The sequence below is a fragment of the Dipodomys spectabilis genome, unplaced genomic scaffold (genome assembly GCF_019054845.1).
Source record: "Dipodomys spectabilis isolate Male_0828 unplaced genomic scaffold, ASM1905484v1 ptg000003l, whole genome shotgun sequence".
In the NCBI taxonomy this organism is placed as follows: domain Eukaryota; kingdom Metazoa; phylum Chordata; class Mammalia; order Rodentia; family Heteromyidae; genus Dipodomys; species Dipodomys spectabilis.
Window position 1 is genome coordinate 6086135 of NW_024870680.1, and position 19019 is coordinate 6105153.

Consider the following 19019-nt stretch of genomic DNA (forward strand, 5'->3'; position numbering starts at 1 on the left):
TTTTGTATTGTTTTGTTTTGTTTTCTGTTTCTTGCTGGTCCTATGGCTTGAACTCAGAGCTTGGGCACTGTCTGAAAGTTTGCTGTGCTCTACTGGCCTTTCCTTTAATAGTTTCTTCAGCTAACTAGTGAAATGTTATCTTACAGGGGGTTATTAGAGTATGGTACATCATTTCCATTACTCTTCCAAGAGATGTTGGTTTTGGGGGGGGATCAGATTGAATGTGGGTTTGGATAGAGGAGTGGAGTTTAGGATAGGTCTATGTTGATGTGAAGATTGATTCTTTGCCCCAAATTAGTCTGTTTTTGTCTTTCTGTTTTGCATGTCCTACTCTGTATTTGAATTCTTACCTCTTCTCTGATACTGAGACTTCCTCTCCGTAACTCTAGGCTACATATCTAGGGGACCTTAGACTTGTCTTCCCAGACCTTATCCATGTTGCTTTCTTGAAATGCCATAAGGAGGCTTACATCCCATATCACCACCACTGTGAGTAGCAGACTCATTCTATCGCAAACAAATTGTGACCTGCCAATCTGAAGGTCCTTTATTACCTTTAAACAAGTGGGCATATCATTTAATTTTCATTACTTTTGCTCCTAGTAGACTGAAGCATTGGTATGTGCATCTCTATTTGCTACTTCTGTTTTCTCTTTTGAGATTAGGTGCTAATAGCCTTTTATTTCTATTGGAATGTTATTGTTTTTCTCACTGACTGGTGAGAGAATCTCAAAAATACTGATAAATGTATTTGAACAGATGTTTTCCCAAGCTTATTGCTTAGTTATGAGGGATTTTTATTTACTTCGGTGGCTTTATGTTTTTATGTAGTCAAACTTCTCATGGTTTATGTTCTTTCATTTAATTGATGCTTAAAATTTTCCTTTCAATCAAGAACCAAGGTAACTATAAACTGAAGCTTTGTAGATTTATGGTTTATTTTAAGAACTCAATTAAAAAGAAAATACACACAAACTTATATGAGTAGTTTTACAAGATTTTTAACACTAATATACAACATAATGACCCTTATTCAGATAAATCAGGTTTCACAGGCCTTGGTCTCTGAATACTGTGTGTCTCAGATGACAATTATTTATATTTCATTCAGAAAGCTCTTAAAATAATACTGTAACTGGAAGCAGCACCAAAGTACAGTGATTTCACTCTGATTTTTTAAGGTCATACTGTCAAGAATATTGATTTTTTAACTTTGTGCATGCACACGTGCCTGCATGCATACACACACATACACACACAAACACACACAGAAACTAGGTCTTGAACTCATGGCCTTGCATTCTCACTCTCTCACTTGGTTTTTACTCACGCCTGATGCACCGCTATTTGAGCCACAGCTTGACTTCCAGCATGCTGCTGATGAATTGGAGAGAAGCGTCCCATGGTTTTTTCTGCCTAGGATGGCTTTGAACCACACTCCACAGATTTCAGCCTCCTAAGTAACTAGCTACTCTCCTAGACTACCCTCTAGGTAGTTGCTGGCATGAGCCACCAATACATGGCTTGATTTTCAACTTTTTTTTAATAATAAAACACTCCATGACCCACTTATAAACCCTGCCTTGATAGGGTTGAAACTTAAATGTTCTTATGAAGAAATAAAGCATCTTAATTCACAACTTTCAAAATGACTTCAAAGAGTATAGATCTAACTCCCCTTTCTCTCCTCAATAAGCAAATATAGTAAGAGGGCTGAGAATGGTGTTTATATATATATAAGAGGCTCGATCAATCCCTTTTTCTGTCTTAATAAGGTAAATATTTGCAGGTTATGGTACAGAGACTAGTATTAATAACCAATTATTTATGGCCCAAGAATTTGAAATGGCACTACAGCTGTGAACCTCATGAAAATCAAAGATGCAAGCACAAACCTTGATTTAGATTTGGACCTGATGTATCATTTGAGGCAATACAAACCATTGATCTGTTTAGGAAAACTGATCAATGACCACTAGGGCTGTGAGAGAGAATCAATTACCTATCCAATATCAAGAGCAAAAGTGATTGTTTAGAAGTTTCCACTCAGAAGGTCTTTTGTGATCAAAGCCACTGATAGCAATTTCTTTCATTCTTCTGTAGAAAATCTACATTCCGTGAAAGAACTTTTTGAATGAACTTACTGATACATGTTGCCTGGGTAAAGAGAATGTTTTCTGTACCTTCACAGAAAAGCAGCATTCTCAGAAGAACGGTCCTGAGAGCTTAAGTGTCTAAATATGACAACCAGGATAATAATGACTGCCACTTGAGCATCCTGTAGTGAGTGCTATCCCCTGAGTTTAGTGCTCTATGCGCATTTTCGCTGGTCCTCACAACCAACTTCAATTTTTCTTCTGTACTCTTTTTCTAAACATGAGTCCTAAGGCTCAGAAAAGCAAAGAATAGAAGAAATATCACAATGTAGAATTCAGACAACCCAGAATTCAAACCAGGGCTCTCTCTTTGCATTCACTGAGTTCCTTGCTGACAATTCATCTTTTAGGAGCCATTTTATATTTTATAACATTGTTTATAATCATTACAACTCTAAGAATGAGGAAACTAGTTTTAGAAAAGTGATGTCCAGCAAAAAGGTATCAACTCTATGGGTCTCCCAGAAAAAAATGTTAAGATCCAAATTTATAGTGCTTAGAATTGGAAGGTGAACCAGGGTGTTTATGATTCAAATCTGTAATCCTAGCTACTTAAGATGCTGAGATCTGAGGATCACAGTTCAAAGCCATCCTGGGCAGGAAAGTTTGTGAGAGTCTTATCTTCAATTACCCACCCTCCACATACACACACACAGAGTTAGAAGTGAAGCTATGGCTCAAGTTATAGAGTAACAGCCTTGACCAAGAAAGCTAAAGGACATTAGCCACTTCCCAAGTTCAAGTCCTATTACTCTCTCCCCACTCCTCTTTACCCCCCCCCCACTTCCACATAGACACATAGGGGGAGGTGAACGGGTTCTTATGAATTATCTAGAACAATTCCTTCCCCAGAGTTCCCTATATTGTAGAATAAGCCCCTTGTAACATCTTTACCAAGTGACTAATATTTTTTGCTTAACATTCAGTATATGGATACTATACTCAGCCACCTTGTTAATCATAATCATTAAAATGTCATTTCGTTTTTGTGAGAAACATACACACCCAAATTCAAGGAATGGACTTAAAGACACAAAACACAAAAAAAAGCAAAAATGTGAATGGTTAGTGGAAATCTTGTAAGATTGGGTGTCTGGTAGGTAGAGACAACCAGAGAGTTATACCAAGCTACTTATTCCCCAATTTGAAAGTCCCCCCCTACCCTCAGTTTCATCAGGTAATTTTACCTTTGGGAGTTGGGGGTCTTTTCTCCACCACCACCCCTTCATTGTCTTGTGATGGGAAGGGCCTTTTTAGTATGTGCTTTCTGACATATACTCATTTTATTGTGGCTCACTCTTCTGATGTCCTATTTGCCTACTCTGTTTATCTAGGGAGCTTCCAATTACAAGGACTTTACAATTGTCCCATCGATCACTAAGTCAATGTGTTAAGTGTTAAGTGTTAAGTCAATGTGTAAGCAACTTTTCGTTCAAAGTCAGATGCCTTGTCTTGAAAATGAACCTCCACTGACTTTATTTTCTACAACATGCTGAAGCACATGATGTCCTGTATTTTTTTACCCCTCATTCCTCTCAAGATTTCCCAAACTCTACACTTAAGATTGATTTGCCCAGCTCCCCTATGACCCAGCAATCCCACTTTTGGGCATTTACCCTAATGTTTACAAACAATACCACACTAAAGCTACCAGCACAACTATGTTTATTGCAGCATTATTTACCATAGCTAAGATATGGAACCAACCCAGATGCCCCTCAGTAGATGAATGGATCAAGAAAATGTGGTATATGTACACAATGGAATTCTATGCCTCCATCAGAAAGAATGACATTGCCCCATTTGTTAGGAAATGGAAAAACTTGGAAAAAATTATATTAAGTGAAGTAAGCCAGGCCCAAAGAAACGTAGGTCCCATGGTTTCCCTTATTTGTAATATCTAGTATATGTATGAGTCAAGCGGAAAAGGTCAGATAATGTGATGTCAGGAAAATGAACCCTTAGATGTGTATTTTAATGTTTTTTTCTTTCATGCATGTGTTTCTAACACATTTATAAGATTATCTCTTTGTTGCTTTGTATGTCCCTCCCCCACAGTATAACCCTTGCTTTCACTATATTTGATGTCAATATAACTTGTGGAGGAGATGGGGAAAAACCAGTTGTTTAAGGATACAGGTGGACCTGTTGCAACAATGAGAAGTACAAGTTGTCATGTCCAAAACGAACTTTACAATGTTGGTGGGGGGGGGGGGGGGGGGCTGGGGGGAGGGAGGAAGGAGAAGGATTGGGATTAGGGGGGGAGGGGGGAGGCTGGGAAGGGATGTGAAGGATAAACAAAGGAGGAGGCTGCAATGCTTGGTAAGAAATGTACACATTATCCTGCCCATGTAACTGTAACTCCTCTGTACAGTATGTTCACAAATAAAATTAAATTAAATTAAAAAAAAAAAAAAAAAAAAAAGAAAAAACTTGAAAAATATTATATTAAGTGAAGTAAGCCAGAGCCAAAGAAACATAGGCTGCGTGGTTTCCCTCATTTAGTCCCCTTTTGAAAAAAGTGTGCTTAATTTTGAAAATAAAGATTATTTGTAAAACAAAAAAAAAAAAAAAAAAAGATTGATTTGCCCAAGCCTAGAATTCAGTCCTTTTACACTTATTCCTTTAAATATATGGCCCTAGCTGTGTACAAGTAGCTCATGTTTGTACTTCTAGCTACTCAGAAGGCTGAGATCTGATTATTATAGCTTAAAGCCAGATCAGTCAGGAAAGTCTATGAGATTCTTACCTCTAATTAACCATCAAAAGGCTACAAGTGGATCTATAGCTCAAAAAAGCTAAGCTCAGGGCTGGGAAGGTGGCTCAGTGGTAGAGCACTTGCCTTGCATGCATGAGGTCCTAGGTTCAATTCCTCAGTACCACATAAGCAAAAAGAAAAAAAGCCGGAAGTGGCGCTGTGGCTCAAGTGGTAGAGCGCTAGCCTTGAGCTGAAGAGCTGAGGGACAGCACCCAGGCCCAGAGTTCAGGCCACATGACCGCACCAAAAAAAAAAAGCTAAGCTCAGAGACAGTGTCCAGGTCCTATGTTCAAACCCCAAGACTAGCATTAAAAAAAAAATCTGTGGACCAGTAAAATTTGTATTATTTGCAAATGGGAACATAAAGCATCTTTAAAATTTTTTTTTTCCTCCGTTGCCATTGAGACAGTTTACTGGAGCACACTGCATTCCAGCTGCCATGCCTGCTTTAGTTTGTGTCTATGTCAGGTGAACGCAGGACATGGGAGCTAGAAGTTCCCTTCCACCAAGGCCAGAGCAAGATGAGGGTTGGAGAATCTGATTTATCTGCAGAGTTTCCCATTTTAGTCTATTTAAGAGTTATTTATGCTGAAAGACACAAAGCATATAACCCAAATCTTTTCCTATTTTTAGTTCTGGCTGAAGATGAAAGAATAAAAAGTAATGATCACTTTTTCTATCACCTCTTTTCTCAGTTTTCTATGACCCTGCTTTATTCATATATCCTGGCATTAGGGAAAGCAATGGGGAAACAAAGATAAATGGGATTTGATCGTGATCCCCTACAAGTTAATACTATCTCTAGAGAAAGAGAGCTGTGTGAATGAACTATGACAGTTCAATAAGTTGAGGTCCCTGCTTGAGACAGCTTGAGGGTGGAGCTGGAAAACTCAATAAAGTATGAGTCAATTTTACTGTTACCTCGAAGATAAGGGACTTATATTTTTTTCATCTTATTCCTTCAGGTGCTACGTAGATGAAGAGTATTTAGCATCACAGTCATCATTCTCCTGTCTTAAACCTTTATTGTCTCTGCTAGTAGAATGGGACTAGAAAGCATTCATAGCAGATGTAAATTGTGAAAGGGACATAATTAAGATGATAATATTTTAATGCAAGGTAATATAATTCATGCAAAAGGATCAATAATGAACAATTAACACATTTCTGACAGATATTTCAGGTATGGATTCTGTGTGATAGTGCAGTGGTCAAATGTTTCCATGGTTTCTTTGAGTGGCATAGTCTAGTTTCAGTGATTTGCAAAGAACATAAAGTGCATAAATGAAGTGTCTATTTTACTTTCACTCTGAATGTCAACCAAGATATCTGCCCTAAAATCCAGTAGCTTTTTAGTATATAACTATTATTACATAGGAACAATGAGAGGAATTTAATAGCCAGGGCTCTCATAAGCTACCCTAGAGCAGGAATCCAGATGGCTGTTTAGATTTAAGGAATCTCTAGACCTTTTGGCAACAAAACTTGGTAGAGCTTTGCCAAACGTGGTAAAGCTTCAATGAATACATCTGCAGTGACCATCTATGTGACCTGCTTTAATTTATGCAACCAGGTGCTTATTGTTTTTTGTGTCCTTTCATTCACATTATTCAAATAGCTTAGAAGAATCCAATTGGCTTAGTTTGAGTTTTGTGGGGTTTTTGTTTGTTGGCTTGTTTGGGCTGTTTGTTTTCTTTGGATCACAGCTGCAGGGTAAAGGGTTTCATCTTGGTCACTGCTCTGGCTCTGGTGGGGATTGAGTTGGGTTGGAGTCAAGTGGGACAAAAGGAAAGAGGTAGTTACAGGCAAGGTAGAATTTCAGAATAGGATATAGATGAAGTACCCCTCTCCAAAGCACCAGAATTGTGAATTCGCTTATTACAAATGCAAAGGAAGCAGAACAAATAGCAAGTGCTAATGGAGTTCAAAGAAAAAGATCACCAAGGGCCAGGGTTGTGTTAATTATATGCTACTAGAGCCTGCAATTATAAGACCATAGATATGCAAATATATGCTGATGGCTCAGCTGATAGACCACTAAAAAGGCATTTATCTATGGCCCCTGAGTAGTGTGGCAAGATAAATGATTTGCTTATAAACTCACTTAAAGATTTCAACTGCCCACACCTCCTTTCAGGACATACCCACAGAATAAAGATCACCAGTAGGTACCTTGCTTAGATTTTCATATTCATGACCTCTGACTCTAGGTGCTTATAATCAGATAGGTCATTCTATTGTGACTGGCCCTTCCTACTGAGGAGTTATTTTCCAATCACTTTTTAAAAATTTCTTTACTGACCAAATGGGAAATGATAGAGGCATCTGTTCCTGCTGTCCAGCTCCCAGCTACAATGATTGGCATTTTTTAATCTGTCTGCAGAGGTCACAGAGAACGTGACTTCAGGGAAGGACTAGGATGCTTACTGCCATGATTAAGCCCTCAGGAACTTACAGATGAGCATGATGCCAGTAGGGAAGTCTTGACCAGAACTGTGAGCCAACATGATTGACAGACTCAAAAACATGGAGCCATCCCCTGAGGTGGATGAACTCTGTGCATCAAGTACTTAAGGCCTTTCAAATCTCACTGACAATATTGGGACTTCAGTCTTTCCATAAAATCTGTAAAATTAATGATGGCCTGGAAATCTTAAACCTAGTTAAGAAACTCAGAATAACTTATGGCTTTCTTGAAAATCTGGAAGAATTTTTTTTTTGCTTTTCTTAATAAAGAATGGTTAAAAATATGCATCCAAAGAAACATTTAGTAAGTTCCTACTATGCACCGTTTCTATGTATTCTTTTTTATGTGGCATGAGTATAGTATATTCTCATAGATATTTTTGTTATTTAGTTAGAAGACTTTCTCAAGTGTGTTATTGTTTTGATATTTTTTATCAAGCCATATTGAGAGGTTTAATGATCTTAAAATTGAGGAAAGGACCTGTATCTGGTATAGCAATTGACCAAACACAATAATAAGTAAATAGGAAGTGAATGGATGAAAGTCTAAATAACAGGTGAAAGGGAGCCTGTGGTAGCAGTTAACAGTACCTCTGAATTGATAAGATTTTGAATGATAATTTATTAAGCAGAGACGTATAATCAATCCACAAGGTAAAAAATTCTAGAAGTGACTATAAACAGAACAATATGGATGCCCTAAGTTCAAGCCTTCCCCAAACTCCAAATCCACTACCTACAGAAATCATATACACTCATAAAGTGCTTTCAGAAAAGATATAGGTAATAGTTCCAAGAGCTGAACCCTGGGCAAAGTACAGGCCTGTTAGCATAGTATTTGAAATACTATGCTAACCAGAACATCAAACATTTTCCTTTTGTTGAGCTGAATATAGTTAGAAACTTGTTTAAGACATGCATTAGTCAGCTTTGCTTCTGCATTTTGGTGCTACTGAGGCACACAGACTAAGCAATAATTGATAACATCATTTTGTTTGGTCTGTGGAGTTAGCATCAGACTGAGAATGTTGAGCCAACCTGATCAGGCAGAAAGTATACGGTATTTTCACAATAAAAAAAAAAAGAAAGTACTGGAATTACATCATCATGGAATTGCTTTAGTGACCCAAACAAGTCATCAGTTCCTTTCTCCTAAGGTTAAGATCAGCTACCGTTCTGTGCATAACATTTTAAAAATAAAATGAGTCCTCAAAAGAGTAATGGGCTCTGAATTACATGAAAACAAAATAATGTCTGTATATTTCCCTCCAGAAAGCCAGGGTTAAATGGCTAAAAATGTCATGAAATGCATTAGTCCTTGAGATAGGTCCTATTTACTCTCTCTCTATTTTCTTTTGTTTTGTGCCCATATTAAGGGTTGAACTCAGGGTCTCACCCATGCCTAGTTTGTTTTCACTGGTGTTCTATCACTTGAGCCATGCCTCTAGCCCAACTTTTTTCTGGTTAATTGGGTGTTAGTGTTTAGTGAACTTTCTGCCCAGGATGGCTTTGAAAAAAACCCTCTAGATCTCAGCCCCCTGAGTAACTAGGACTACAGGGGTGAGATACCAGTGTGCCTTGCAAGTCATTTGTGGTATTTATAGCTTTCAATAATGTAGGAGTAGATCTATTCATATTAGATTCTGTCTATATAAAAAAATGACACTAGCATACATAAGTGGCATAGTTTTTATTCCACATAAAAAAGGAGGTAAACAGTATAGAATCAATGGAGTGTAGGTCCATATATTGTCAGTAACACAGACTCCTCATCCTTCATACTACAATCTGTTGTTTGCCTTCATCTTCAAGATTTTTTCATGCACCAAGATTACCAGCAAAGTCTCAACTGCCACATCTAGGGTTTGGATGAGCAGGGGTGGAGGAAAGGGAGAAGAGAATGTATTAAAAGTGTCCTAGCGAAATGGTCATCGCTGTCAGCCACTATTCCACAAGTCTCACAAAGCCTGCTGAGATCACATTGGACTGAACATTTTATTGAACTACATTTACCCACAAGGAGTATGGATAAAGTCTTTAGGAAAATTTAAGTCCTATTAATGAGAAGTAAGCAGCACATAGAAATGGTTTGTAAGCCGGGTTGCTGGTGGCTCAAACCTTTAATCCTAGCTACTCAGGAGGCTGAGATCTGAGGATCGTGGTTCAAAACCAGCCCCGGCGGGAAAAGTCTGTAAGACTCTTATCTCCAATAAACCACCCAAAAACCGGAAGTGGCGCTGTGGCTCAAGTGGTATCATGCTTGCCTTGAGCTGAAGAGCTCAGGGACAGCACCCAGGCCCAGAGTTCAAACCCCACAACCGACAAAAAAAAAAAACAAACTGGTTTGTATTGTTATTTTTACATATGATGAAATGCTACTAAACTGCACAGTTATTCCCTGTGTGTGCTAACCACACATCTCTCTCTTCCTCTTGTATCACCAGGCCTCCGGAACCAGTTTACAGCACTGTGAACAAACTGTGTGATAAGCCTGCTTCTCCCAGGCACTATTCCCCTGTTGAGTGTGACAAAAGCTTCCTCCTCTCAGCTCCCTATCCCCACTACCACCTAGGCCTGCTCCCTGACTCTGAGATGACCAGGTACTGCATGCGCTTCTTCACTTCACCTGTCCAATTCCATGTGTCACTACCAGAGTGAATGGGTAGAATCCGCCTCTGCTCACTTTTCCTGCACTCAGCATCTGCCGTGAGGTGGACAGATGTTCTGAGAAATGAAGAACATGGCCTTTTGTGCCTGTGTGATCGCAGAGCACTAAGATGTGATCACGTGGCACTTCACATGTTCTTGATGTTCACACCTGTTCATAAGGTGTTCATTCTATTGTTCCAGGACAATTAATTTTGGAGTTGATAATTGCCCTCCTACAAAGGGATGAAAAAGAACATTTATTGAACATTTTAAATAATATTTAATAAATGTTTTTATGCCTCCAGGCATAACCTAAATTCTGGATACTAATATTGCCATTTAACCTTTTAATTAAAACATTAATGTCAGCATTTAAGTGACTCCTTGAAGTATTAAGTGGCTTATCCAAAACTGCATAATTGGTTTATTTTATCTAACCACAGTGAACATGGACTTTACACTGTGGTACTGTAGTTGGTGTTTGCCTATGTTGTCTTGTTTAATTAATACCATCTTATGTAGATAGGGAGGTTGAGAGAGGTTAAGGCATTCAGAGAATCACTATGACCTTGACAGTACATGTGGATTTGACCTTCTACTATTCTGAGGTTTTCTGCAACGATTTGGTAAACAAATTGTTCAGTATAAAGGCTTGGCATAATTCTGCAAGTAAATTAAAGCTTATGTGTAATAAATAATAAACACTTTATCTCATATATTAGCCAGAATCAGAGGGAGACAGACAGACAGACAGACAGACAGACAGACAGACAGACAGACAGAGGAAAAGAACAGATACACAGAGACATAGAGAAAGAAAAACAGGAAGAGAGATAGAGAGAAATAGAGAGAGAGCAAGACAGAAATAAAAACAGAAAAGAATAAGAATAATTGGATCTAGAGTTCTAGGTGGTAGTTTCAATTTATTCTAATTGAGAGATTACAATTACATTATTTGTAAACATAGCAGCAAACTTACAGAGCTATGATTTCAGAATGTCTTTATTATATTGTTAGGGCTCAGAAAATAAAGGTTTTTTTACAACTATGTAAAGTGAAAATGGATATATCAAAAAGTTCTTCCTTAGAGTCACATCCCTATTTTTTGTATTGTCAAATAATATGCTCACAAGTCAATTACTGGCTTCTCTAGATGGGTTAAGCAATGAATTTTAAGTTATGTCGAATATTTCTACAAATTAATGAAAAATGTATTTTGACCATTTAATCAGCTAGCATATTTGCACTTACTTACAACTTAACAGTATTTCAGAATTCTAGAAATATATTAAATAAATTCTATATTATTGACAATTCATGAAAACTAGTTTTTGGCACAATGCACTTTACCATTTTGAAGCTAAAAAGCCTATGTTAACACAGCCATAGGAAGGTGGCTGCTTATTGTGTTTCTGTAGTCAGCTACAGAAGAACATTTATTGTTATCTTGTTTTATGCTGGGCATTTTCTTTAAGAACATCTTTTGTGTGTATAATGGTAGTAGGTCATGAATCAAGCTCTCTCAGCTAGGTGGCTTAGCTGGCCCTCTACCACTGGAGCTGTACACCTCCAGTCCAGCTTTTAGAGATGGAGTCTCAGAGTTTTCTTCTTGGACTAATTTCAAACTGCGATAATCAAATCTCAACCTCCTAAGTAGCTAGGGTTACAGACATGAGCCACTTGCACCCTAAATGTTAAAGTACTTCCTATTTTTTTCCCGATAAATGTGAGCGTGATCTTAGTTTTTAAAAATGAGAGATATTTGAGAAGTGGATCGACTTATGCAGATTATCTACTACTAAGTGGCAGAGCTGGGATTCAAACCCAGGTGACAAATGATCTGGCACATCGGCTCTTGCACTGGCACTGGCATGACTGTAGGGACATCTTTGCTCCATGTAGAACTTCTCTACTCATTTCTCCTTTTCTCCCCTATCTCTCTCTTTATCCTATTACTCATGTCCATTTCTATAGCTAGGTGTTAGAGAACTTTTAAACCCATGTTCTTTTATGGATAACTTTTGGTTTATCTCCAACCCCACTAGGAATTGTGATACATCGCTCCTTAAAAATTTCCCAGTAAGCAGCTGGGCAAATCTACCACAGGAAGACCCCCTCCCCCCCAGCTTTGGTCCCTGCTAGTCTCCTGTCAGTAATCTATATTATGAAGACTACATGGTTTCCTATTCTATTTCTCAAGTTTAAAAATTATACTGTGATATTGAATATGTTTGTTTAAAATTACACTTCCACAGTAATACTGATATTGCCCCAAGTGTCAACCACATCCACCCTTTTCCCAGATTTGATAAATCCATTCTCTGTTTTTTATGACTCCTTTCCCCTACGTCTTTCCTTTTTCTATTACCTTCCCCTTTTAGAAAAGAGTCACAAATATATACTTTAGAAGCCTTGTCATTAATACACTGAAACCAAAAAATAAATCTTGATTTTGGTTGAAGAAGTGGTTAAAGTAGTGGAACACCTACCTAGCAAGCATGAAGTCCTAGGCTCAATCTGCAGCACAAATGAATGAATGATATATATATCTATATACATATATAGATATATATATTATATGATGTATATCTCATGTATAATATATATCTTTATTTCATCCACTTAGCTCTTTCTCCATACTTCTCTAACTCATTAAATGACACCTAAATCTTCCTTTAAGTACCTCAAAACAAAATCTTGAGAGTTGCCCTTAATTACCTTATGCTCTTTGACATCCATCATTCAGTTCATTTCCAAAGCCTGTTCATTCTACCTCCAAAATATGTCTCAAATCTGTTCACTTCCCTCTACTTCTACTTCTACCCCCTTAAGCCAAGCCTTGTCATCTCCCACCTCCCAGAGACTCCTAATTGGCCCACTGTTGGCCTCCTGGCTGAATCCAGACAAAGCAATTTGTTAAAAATATATATACAGATCAAATCTCACACTGCTTTTGCGTTAGGATGAAATGCAAGGTCATTAACATAGCATCCAGGCTCTGCATGATCTAGCACCTGCCTGCCTCATGAACATTTCATTTCATTCTTCTTTTTGCTGACTACAGTAATCACATTGGTCTTTTAGAAAGAAAAAAAAAAAAGATTCACTAAGTCTCTTCTTGTTCCAAACGCTTTACATATGCTTTTCCTTTAAGAAAAAGAAAAGCAATTCTTCTATTTTGCCTAATTAACTGCTGGTCATCTTAGGTCCAAGTTTAAACTGTACTTCCTCAGAGTAACTTCCTGAAAGAGAAAAATCAAGCCCTTATTCCTATTCAGAGTCTATCTCTTTCTCTCTCTCTCTTCCCCATTAAAGCTAAGCAATTTATAATTGTACATTTATGTGATTTTTTTTCAAATGAAATGCCTGTATTACGTTTTTATTTGTCTATTTTCGTGCACTGTTATATTTCTAACAACAAAATGCCTAGCACTCTGGGAGCTCAAAATTATTGTGTGAATAAGTAACCATGAAAATGAGAGCTGCAGGCCAGGAAACTGATACCTGATTCAAAACAGATCCTAGCTCAAGCTCTGTCTTTCCCAGTTCTTAGCAGGTACATCAAACTGCTCTATGAATGAAGTGAATAAATATACACATGGAAACAAATAATAACAACTACTCACATTACATTATGCTCTAAATTATTTTGATGGTTAATGTCCACATTATCGATTCATTAGGCAACTGGCAAATCTCCCTGAAATCTGAGCTATTTGTCTCACAGAGCATTTTCTTCTTCTCCAGTGAGAAATAATTTCTCCCCCCCCCAAAAAAAATGATATTTCTGGGGTGGTAGGGAGAGAGGAGAGGAGGGACAGTACTGGGACTTAACCTCAGCCTTTCTTAGATTTTTCTACTCAAAGGCTGATACTCTACCATTTGAGCTATTCTACTTCTGGCTTTTTGCTGGTTAATTGGAGATAAGGGTCTCTTAGATTTATCTACACAGGCTGGCTTCAAATTATGATCTTCAGATCTCAGTAGCCTGAGTAGTTATGATTACATACGTGAGCCAACAACACCTGGCTGAAGCAGATGTTTCTTGACATAAAACCAGTAATTCCTGGGAAACACTTCACTTACCTTTTCTATTGCATCCAGTAGATAAGAATTTAGAAATATAATCCTTTATATAACTTTAATAATGCTGAGGAACAAAATCCACTGTCATTATGGGTTTGTGACTTACTTCTAATCATGGTAAAATGAAAACATTTTGGAGTTTTAAAAAAGATACTATATGAATACATCTATTGCTTCATAAAATCAAGTATTATTAAGTGTCAACAAGTACAAAGTACCATACTACAACTTTTTATAATGATGCAAGCTGAAAAGGCCAACCAAAAATGTTGACAAACGGCCTGAACTTGAAGCTGTAGTATGTGATGATGCATTTTTTGGAGTAGTTGAGAAGTTCCCAGCGTGCATTTCAGAAGTGCATGCACATGGATACAATAGTTGCTGCTGCAGATTACCATATAACCTACCATGGGAAAATCCATATGTGATTTTTTATTTTCTCCTATTTATACAAGTTTAGTTCTTGATCAACACACAGAAACATAAAAGCAAACCAGCATAAGCCACAAGAGTCAGCCTTTCTGTATTCCCTGAATTTCATTGAGAATACTCAAGACTTCAGGGTTTAAATTTATTTCTTTAAAAGACAAATTCATTGTGTACACAATTTACTTCCATAGGTCATGTGAAGGAGAATAGAGAAGCTTCAAGTTTTCTTTAGGAAAGGCCTTGAAGTTACTTGGCATGCTGCCAAATCACTGGCTGCATGATTATGTTTAGCATAATTGACTCTTAGACCATGTACCAAAAAAGAATGGGAAGAGCCTAGAATTAAAGTAAAATCTGAAGCTCTATGGAAAGCAAATGACATTGCTATTGCATTCATGTATCTCTAGTATCTCATTTTATGAAAAAGGGTAGTTTTTGAAGTTGTAATTTGTTTTCCTACTTTTAAAGAACAAGTGAGTCTGCCTTTGATAGTCCCAAAGCAAGTAGAATAGTCTTGACTATTTTTGTAACATAAATGACATAATTTTATGTGTTCTTTTCCAAAGATATTCATTATTATTATCAGAAATAGTAATAGTGCCAGTATTGGAGCTTGAACTCAGGGCCTCAGCGCTGTCCTTTAGCTTTATTGTTCAAGTCTGATGCTTACCACTTAAGCCACAGCTCTACTTCTGGACTTTTTACTTGTTAATTGGAAATAAGTGTCTTATTGACTTTCTTGCACAGCCTGGCTTTGAAGTCAGTCTCTTGAGTAGCTAGGATTACAGGATTACAAGAGCCATCAACAAGTGGCAATTATTATTTTGCAGTTGAACCACAGAAGCAGAGATAAGCCAAATGAAGGCCAATTACAATATATTGGCAGGTCAGAAATAGATTCTGAGGTACTATATAAATAGAAGACATTTTTACTAATTCAAGAGGCTGCATTCTTGGAACTTCCAAATAGGAGAAATTATTCTGGATGTGTGGGATTCAAGGGTGAAAAGACATATACTACTCCATTAAGAAGCTCATAGCCATATAAATGATGAAATACTCATTGAGTGATATTTATCTGCTAAAAGTGCTTCTCTAATGTGCCTTATTTCTAAGTAACTGTTAAAAACTTTAGACAAACTTGAAAGTTTGAGCAAAGAGGAATTCATGAATATGGCAGCAATCACTCAGAATCCTAAGAGATTTAAAGACCTCTCCCCTAGGATTGTGACCAATAAGCTTTCTGAACCCAGAAGCACAGTCTCCTAATGTGCTACAGCTAGATACATGCCACCTCTGTGCATGGTAGGATGTGCTTAGTGCTTGTTAATTTCTGAAACTACTCTAGGTGTTAGATTAGATTTAAGCTTGCTCATGTACTAAGTTAGGTTTAAGTTATATAGAAACTCAGTATATGAAGACAGCCTCAGACTAATAGCCACCTGCTAATTTAAGTAAAATAAAACTAAAGCTAGACTAGTATAAGGGAATTGGCATGATCATAGGTTAAATGCTCTACAGAGCTGTGAATGTGAAGGTGGGATTATTCCCCATCTACACCTAATTTTTCCATCTTCTAATCATTTATAAGAATTATTATTTATGGAAAATACAGCATCACCTCCTGATACATCCTTTTTTATTAGTTTCTGCATAGGGTCAGATTTTTCCCCATCTATATTGATCTCTTTTATAGAAATCTAAAGTTAATAATCTCAAGTCACTCCTAGTTTAGGAAGACAAAATGAGACTTTTATGCTAAAGTTATGCAGGCCTAACTTTGGCAAGCTTTCTCTCCTTATTAAACAATAGAAAATTTACCTAGGCCTTAACTGATTTATCTGTAACAGAATCTGTAAATCTGAAATCAAAATTCTAAAGCTGATTTATAACAGAAGTTTATGGGAGTCTCTAAAAGTAAGCAGATAGGGAGTCATCTCACTCTACCTCTGTTTTTCCTGAAGTCAGCAGGAGACACTGATGTTGTCAGATTAGGGAAGAAATTTGTCCAAAATAAAACACATAAGCCTGGTGGTGTGTAAAAGCAAAGTGCATTCTGGGACAACCAGTCATTCTGTGTAGCCAAGGGTGAGTGATCAGGGTGAAGTGATAGAGGCCCTGCAGGTCTTACATGGACTTATTGCTGGGCTGAGAGTTTTGGCCTTTATTCTTTAAGCAGTTGGGAGCTGTGGAAGAGGTTTTAAGTTGAGCAAAGACACTATCTGATTTGTGTTTCTGGAAAGATCGCTGTGTCAGCTGTGTGGGAAGAGTTTGAAGACAAGGAAACTAGCTACTAAATGTATAACAGGGTAGGGATGAAATGCTGAGGAAGAATTGAACTGAGACTGTGGAGGTAGGTACAAATAAATCCTGCCATATGGATGGAATCTTCCTTGGCGACTGTTCAAGGGAAAGATTTTCTGGTGTGGGGGATTTACAAGATGGTTAATCACATTGCTGTCTCTTGAGTTAGTTAGCACTTTTGTATAGAAATAGATACACTTACACACATGCGCACACGCACACGCACACACACACACACATTCCTTAGAAGACAATGAAAGGTTATATGCAGGTATAAAATGTCCCAGTGAAATCTATTATTGTGTATAATTGCCATGTGCATTAAGTTTCGAACTTGAAGGGTTGGCAACAGAGTGTTTTAGAGAAGTTAAAGCTTTTTGCCCTAACCTCTTAGCCTTAAGGCCTGACTTTGACCATACTAATCCCACACATGTTAGCTGACAGGTCCATTGAGGTTCATTTGCTCATAAGAAGATCAGGAAATGAGTCTTATCGTGCTGATGGTTGTGAAGATGGTTGTGAAGATGGAGGGAAATGAAGCAAAGGAAATTTCATCCGCTGTTTACAGTAGACTTTATTGGTTCCATAAGCTTAAGCCCTTCAGCTCCCATATATTTATTTTTATTATCATAACAAATCAAGTGAGAACTCTATATCAACATAGATAAATCCCTTGCGGCTATACGGTGGTGCTAAATCTATCCATCATTCCTACCACCCATCCTTTCTGTCACCATAGGCAAAGCCATATGTTTTCCCTTTGATTATTACATTGATAGGCTCCTTGTAAAAGGTGACGTTTCTAAACCATGTATGACTTTGTATTTATATGGGATAATTTCTTTTTTTAATCCACTCCTTTGGCTATTGCTATCCTGAATATACCTTCTTCAGAATGCAAACAAAATAACAATACTATAGGACATAGTATAGTTCACAGACAATCCTTCTACCTACTTAATCATTTCTAATAATAACATCAGTTATGCAAAGTGTGGGTTTTGACAGAGCAAATGGAGGTGTTTGGGGGCAACCAAATACCCCAAATACCTAAGCATAGTTTTTCCTGGAGCCTTAATCCTTCTGGCTCTGTGCAGCCTGGCTCCTCTGATGTGAGTCTGTAGATCCTAAGAAGAAATCTGAGTCTTGATCACATTAGTTAATCTGCGAAATGCCACCACAGAGAGAAAGCAGATGTTTAACAGGCCATTGATCGTCTTATGCCCTTAAAATTAATATAATATTAAAAAAACTTTTGAATTCATCTTTTTTTATTTTGATAGTACTAGGAACTCCAGGCCTCATGCTGGTACTATACCACATGAGCCATGCCTCAAGTCCTGTGTTTTGCTGGGGTTTTTTGGAGATGGAGTCTAGCAAACTTTTCTTCCTAGGCTGATCTTGAACCAGAATCCCCTTATTTTAGCCTCCTGAATACCTAGGATTATAGGTATGAGCTTCCTGAACCTGGCTTGATTTTGTTTTTAGTTAAAACCACAGGAGGATGTCCTCTGAGAAAGATTCATATAGAACATCCCCTTCCTGAGATCCAGTGGTAGCTCTCTTTCCACGAGTATTCACTGCTAGTTTGAAGTTAGGTAATCACTAAACTCAACTTGAATTAAGGAAAATAATATTCATTGACTCCTAACAAATCACAGAGACTATCCCTGCCCTGTTGGTTTTTTCTGGCCTCTTCTCTATGCAATGGTGTATGCACAGACTCATATGAAAGAAACTTTTACTTTCAAACTAATACACTCTCTACCTAGATTTTTTTAAGTTACTTGTTGCACACTAATTTTTTTGTTGTTGGGACAAATGTTCTTTCATTAAGAGTTCAGAATTGTTTTTTTAATATATTTTTTATTGTAAAGATACTGTACAGAGGGGTTACAGTTACACGAGTAAGGTACTGAGCACATTTCCTATAGAGCATTGTTTTTCCTTTGTTTTGTCTTTATCATCCCTTGCCTGCTCACCTCCCCAACTCCTCCCTCCCCCCCACAAAGTTGTAAAGTTCGTTTTCAACATAGTGTATTATACATCTCATTGTTACAATGGGTCAACCTGTATCCTTATTTAATTATTTTAAAGCACAATTAGAATTTTGTAATTATAAAGACAAATTCACCTTGCTGTAAACACTGTTTTTCTCCACATAAACCCAT

The 19019-nt window shown here is 37.5% G+C and overlaps 1 protein-coding gene across 11 annotated transcripts in view; it reads left to right on the forward strand.

Annotated features, from left to right (window-relative positions):
- Dlg2 (discs large MAGUK scaffold protein 2) overlaps nt 1-19019 on the forward strand; it is a 2085086-nt gene that overhangs the window by 1613414 nt on the left and 452653 nt on the right. For 7 of the 11 annotated variants that reach the window (XM_042686455.1, XM_042686483.1, XM_042686517.1 and 4 more), the window contains one exon: nt 9825-9980. The exons of the other annotated variants lie outside the window; for them this stretch is intronic. In XM_042686455.1, coding sequence (XP_042542389.1) covers nt 9825-9980 — 156 coding nt within the window. The remainder of the gene's footprint in view (nt 1-9824; nt 9981-19019) is intronic. 11 annotated transcript variants of the gene reach the window in all.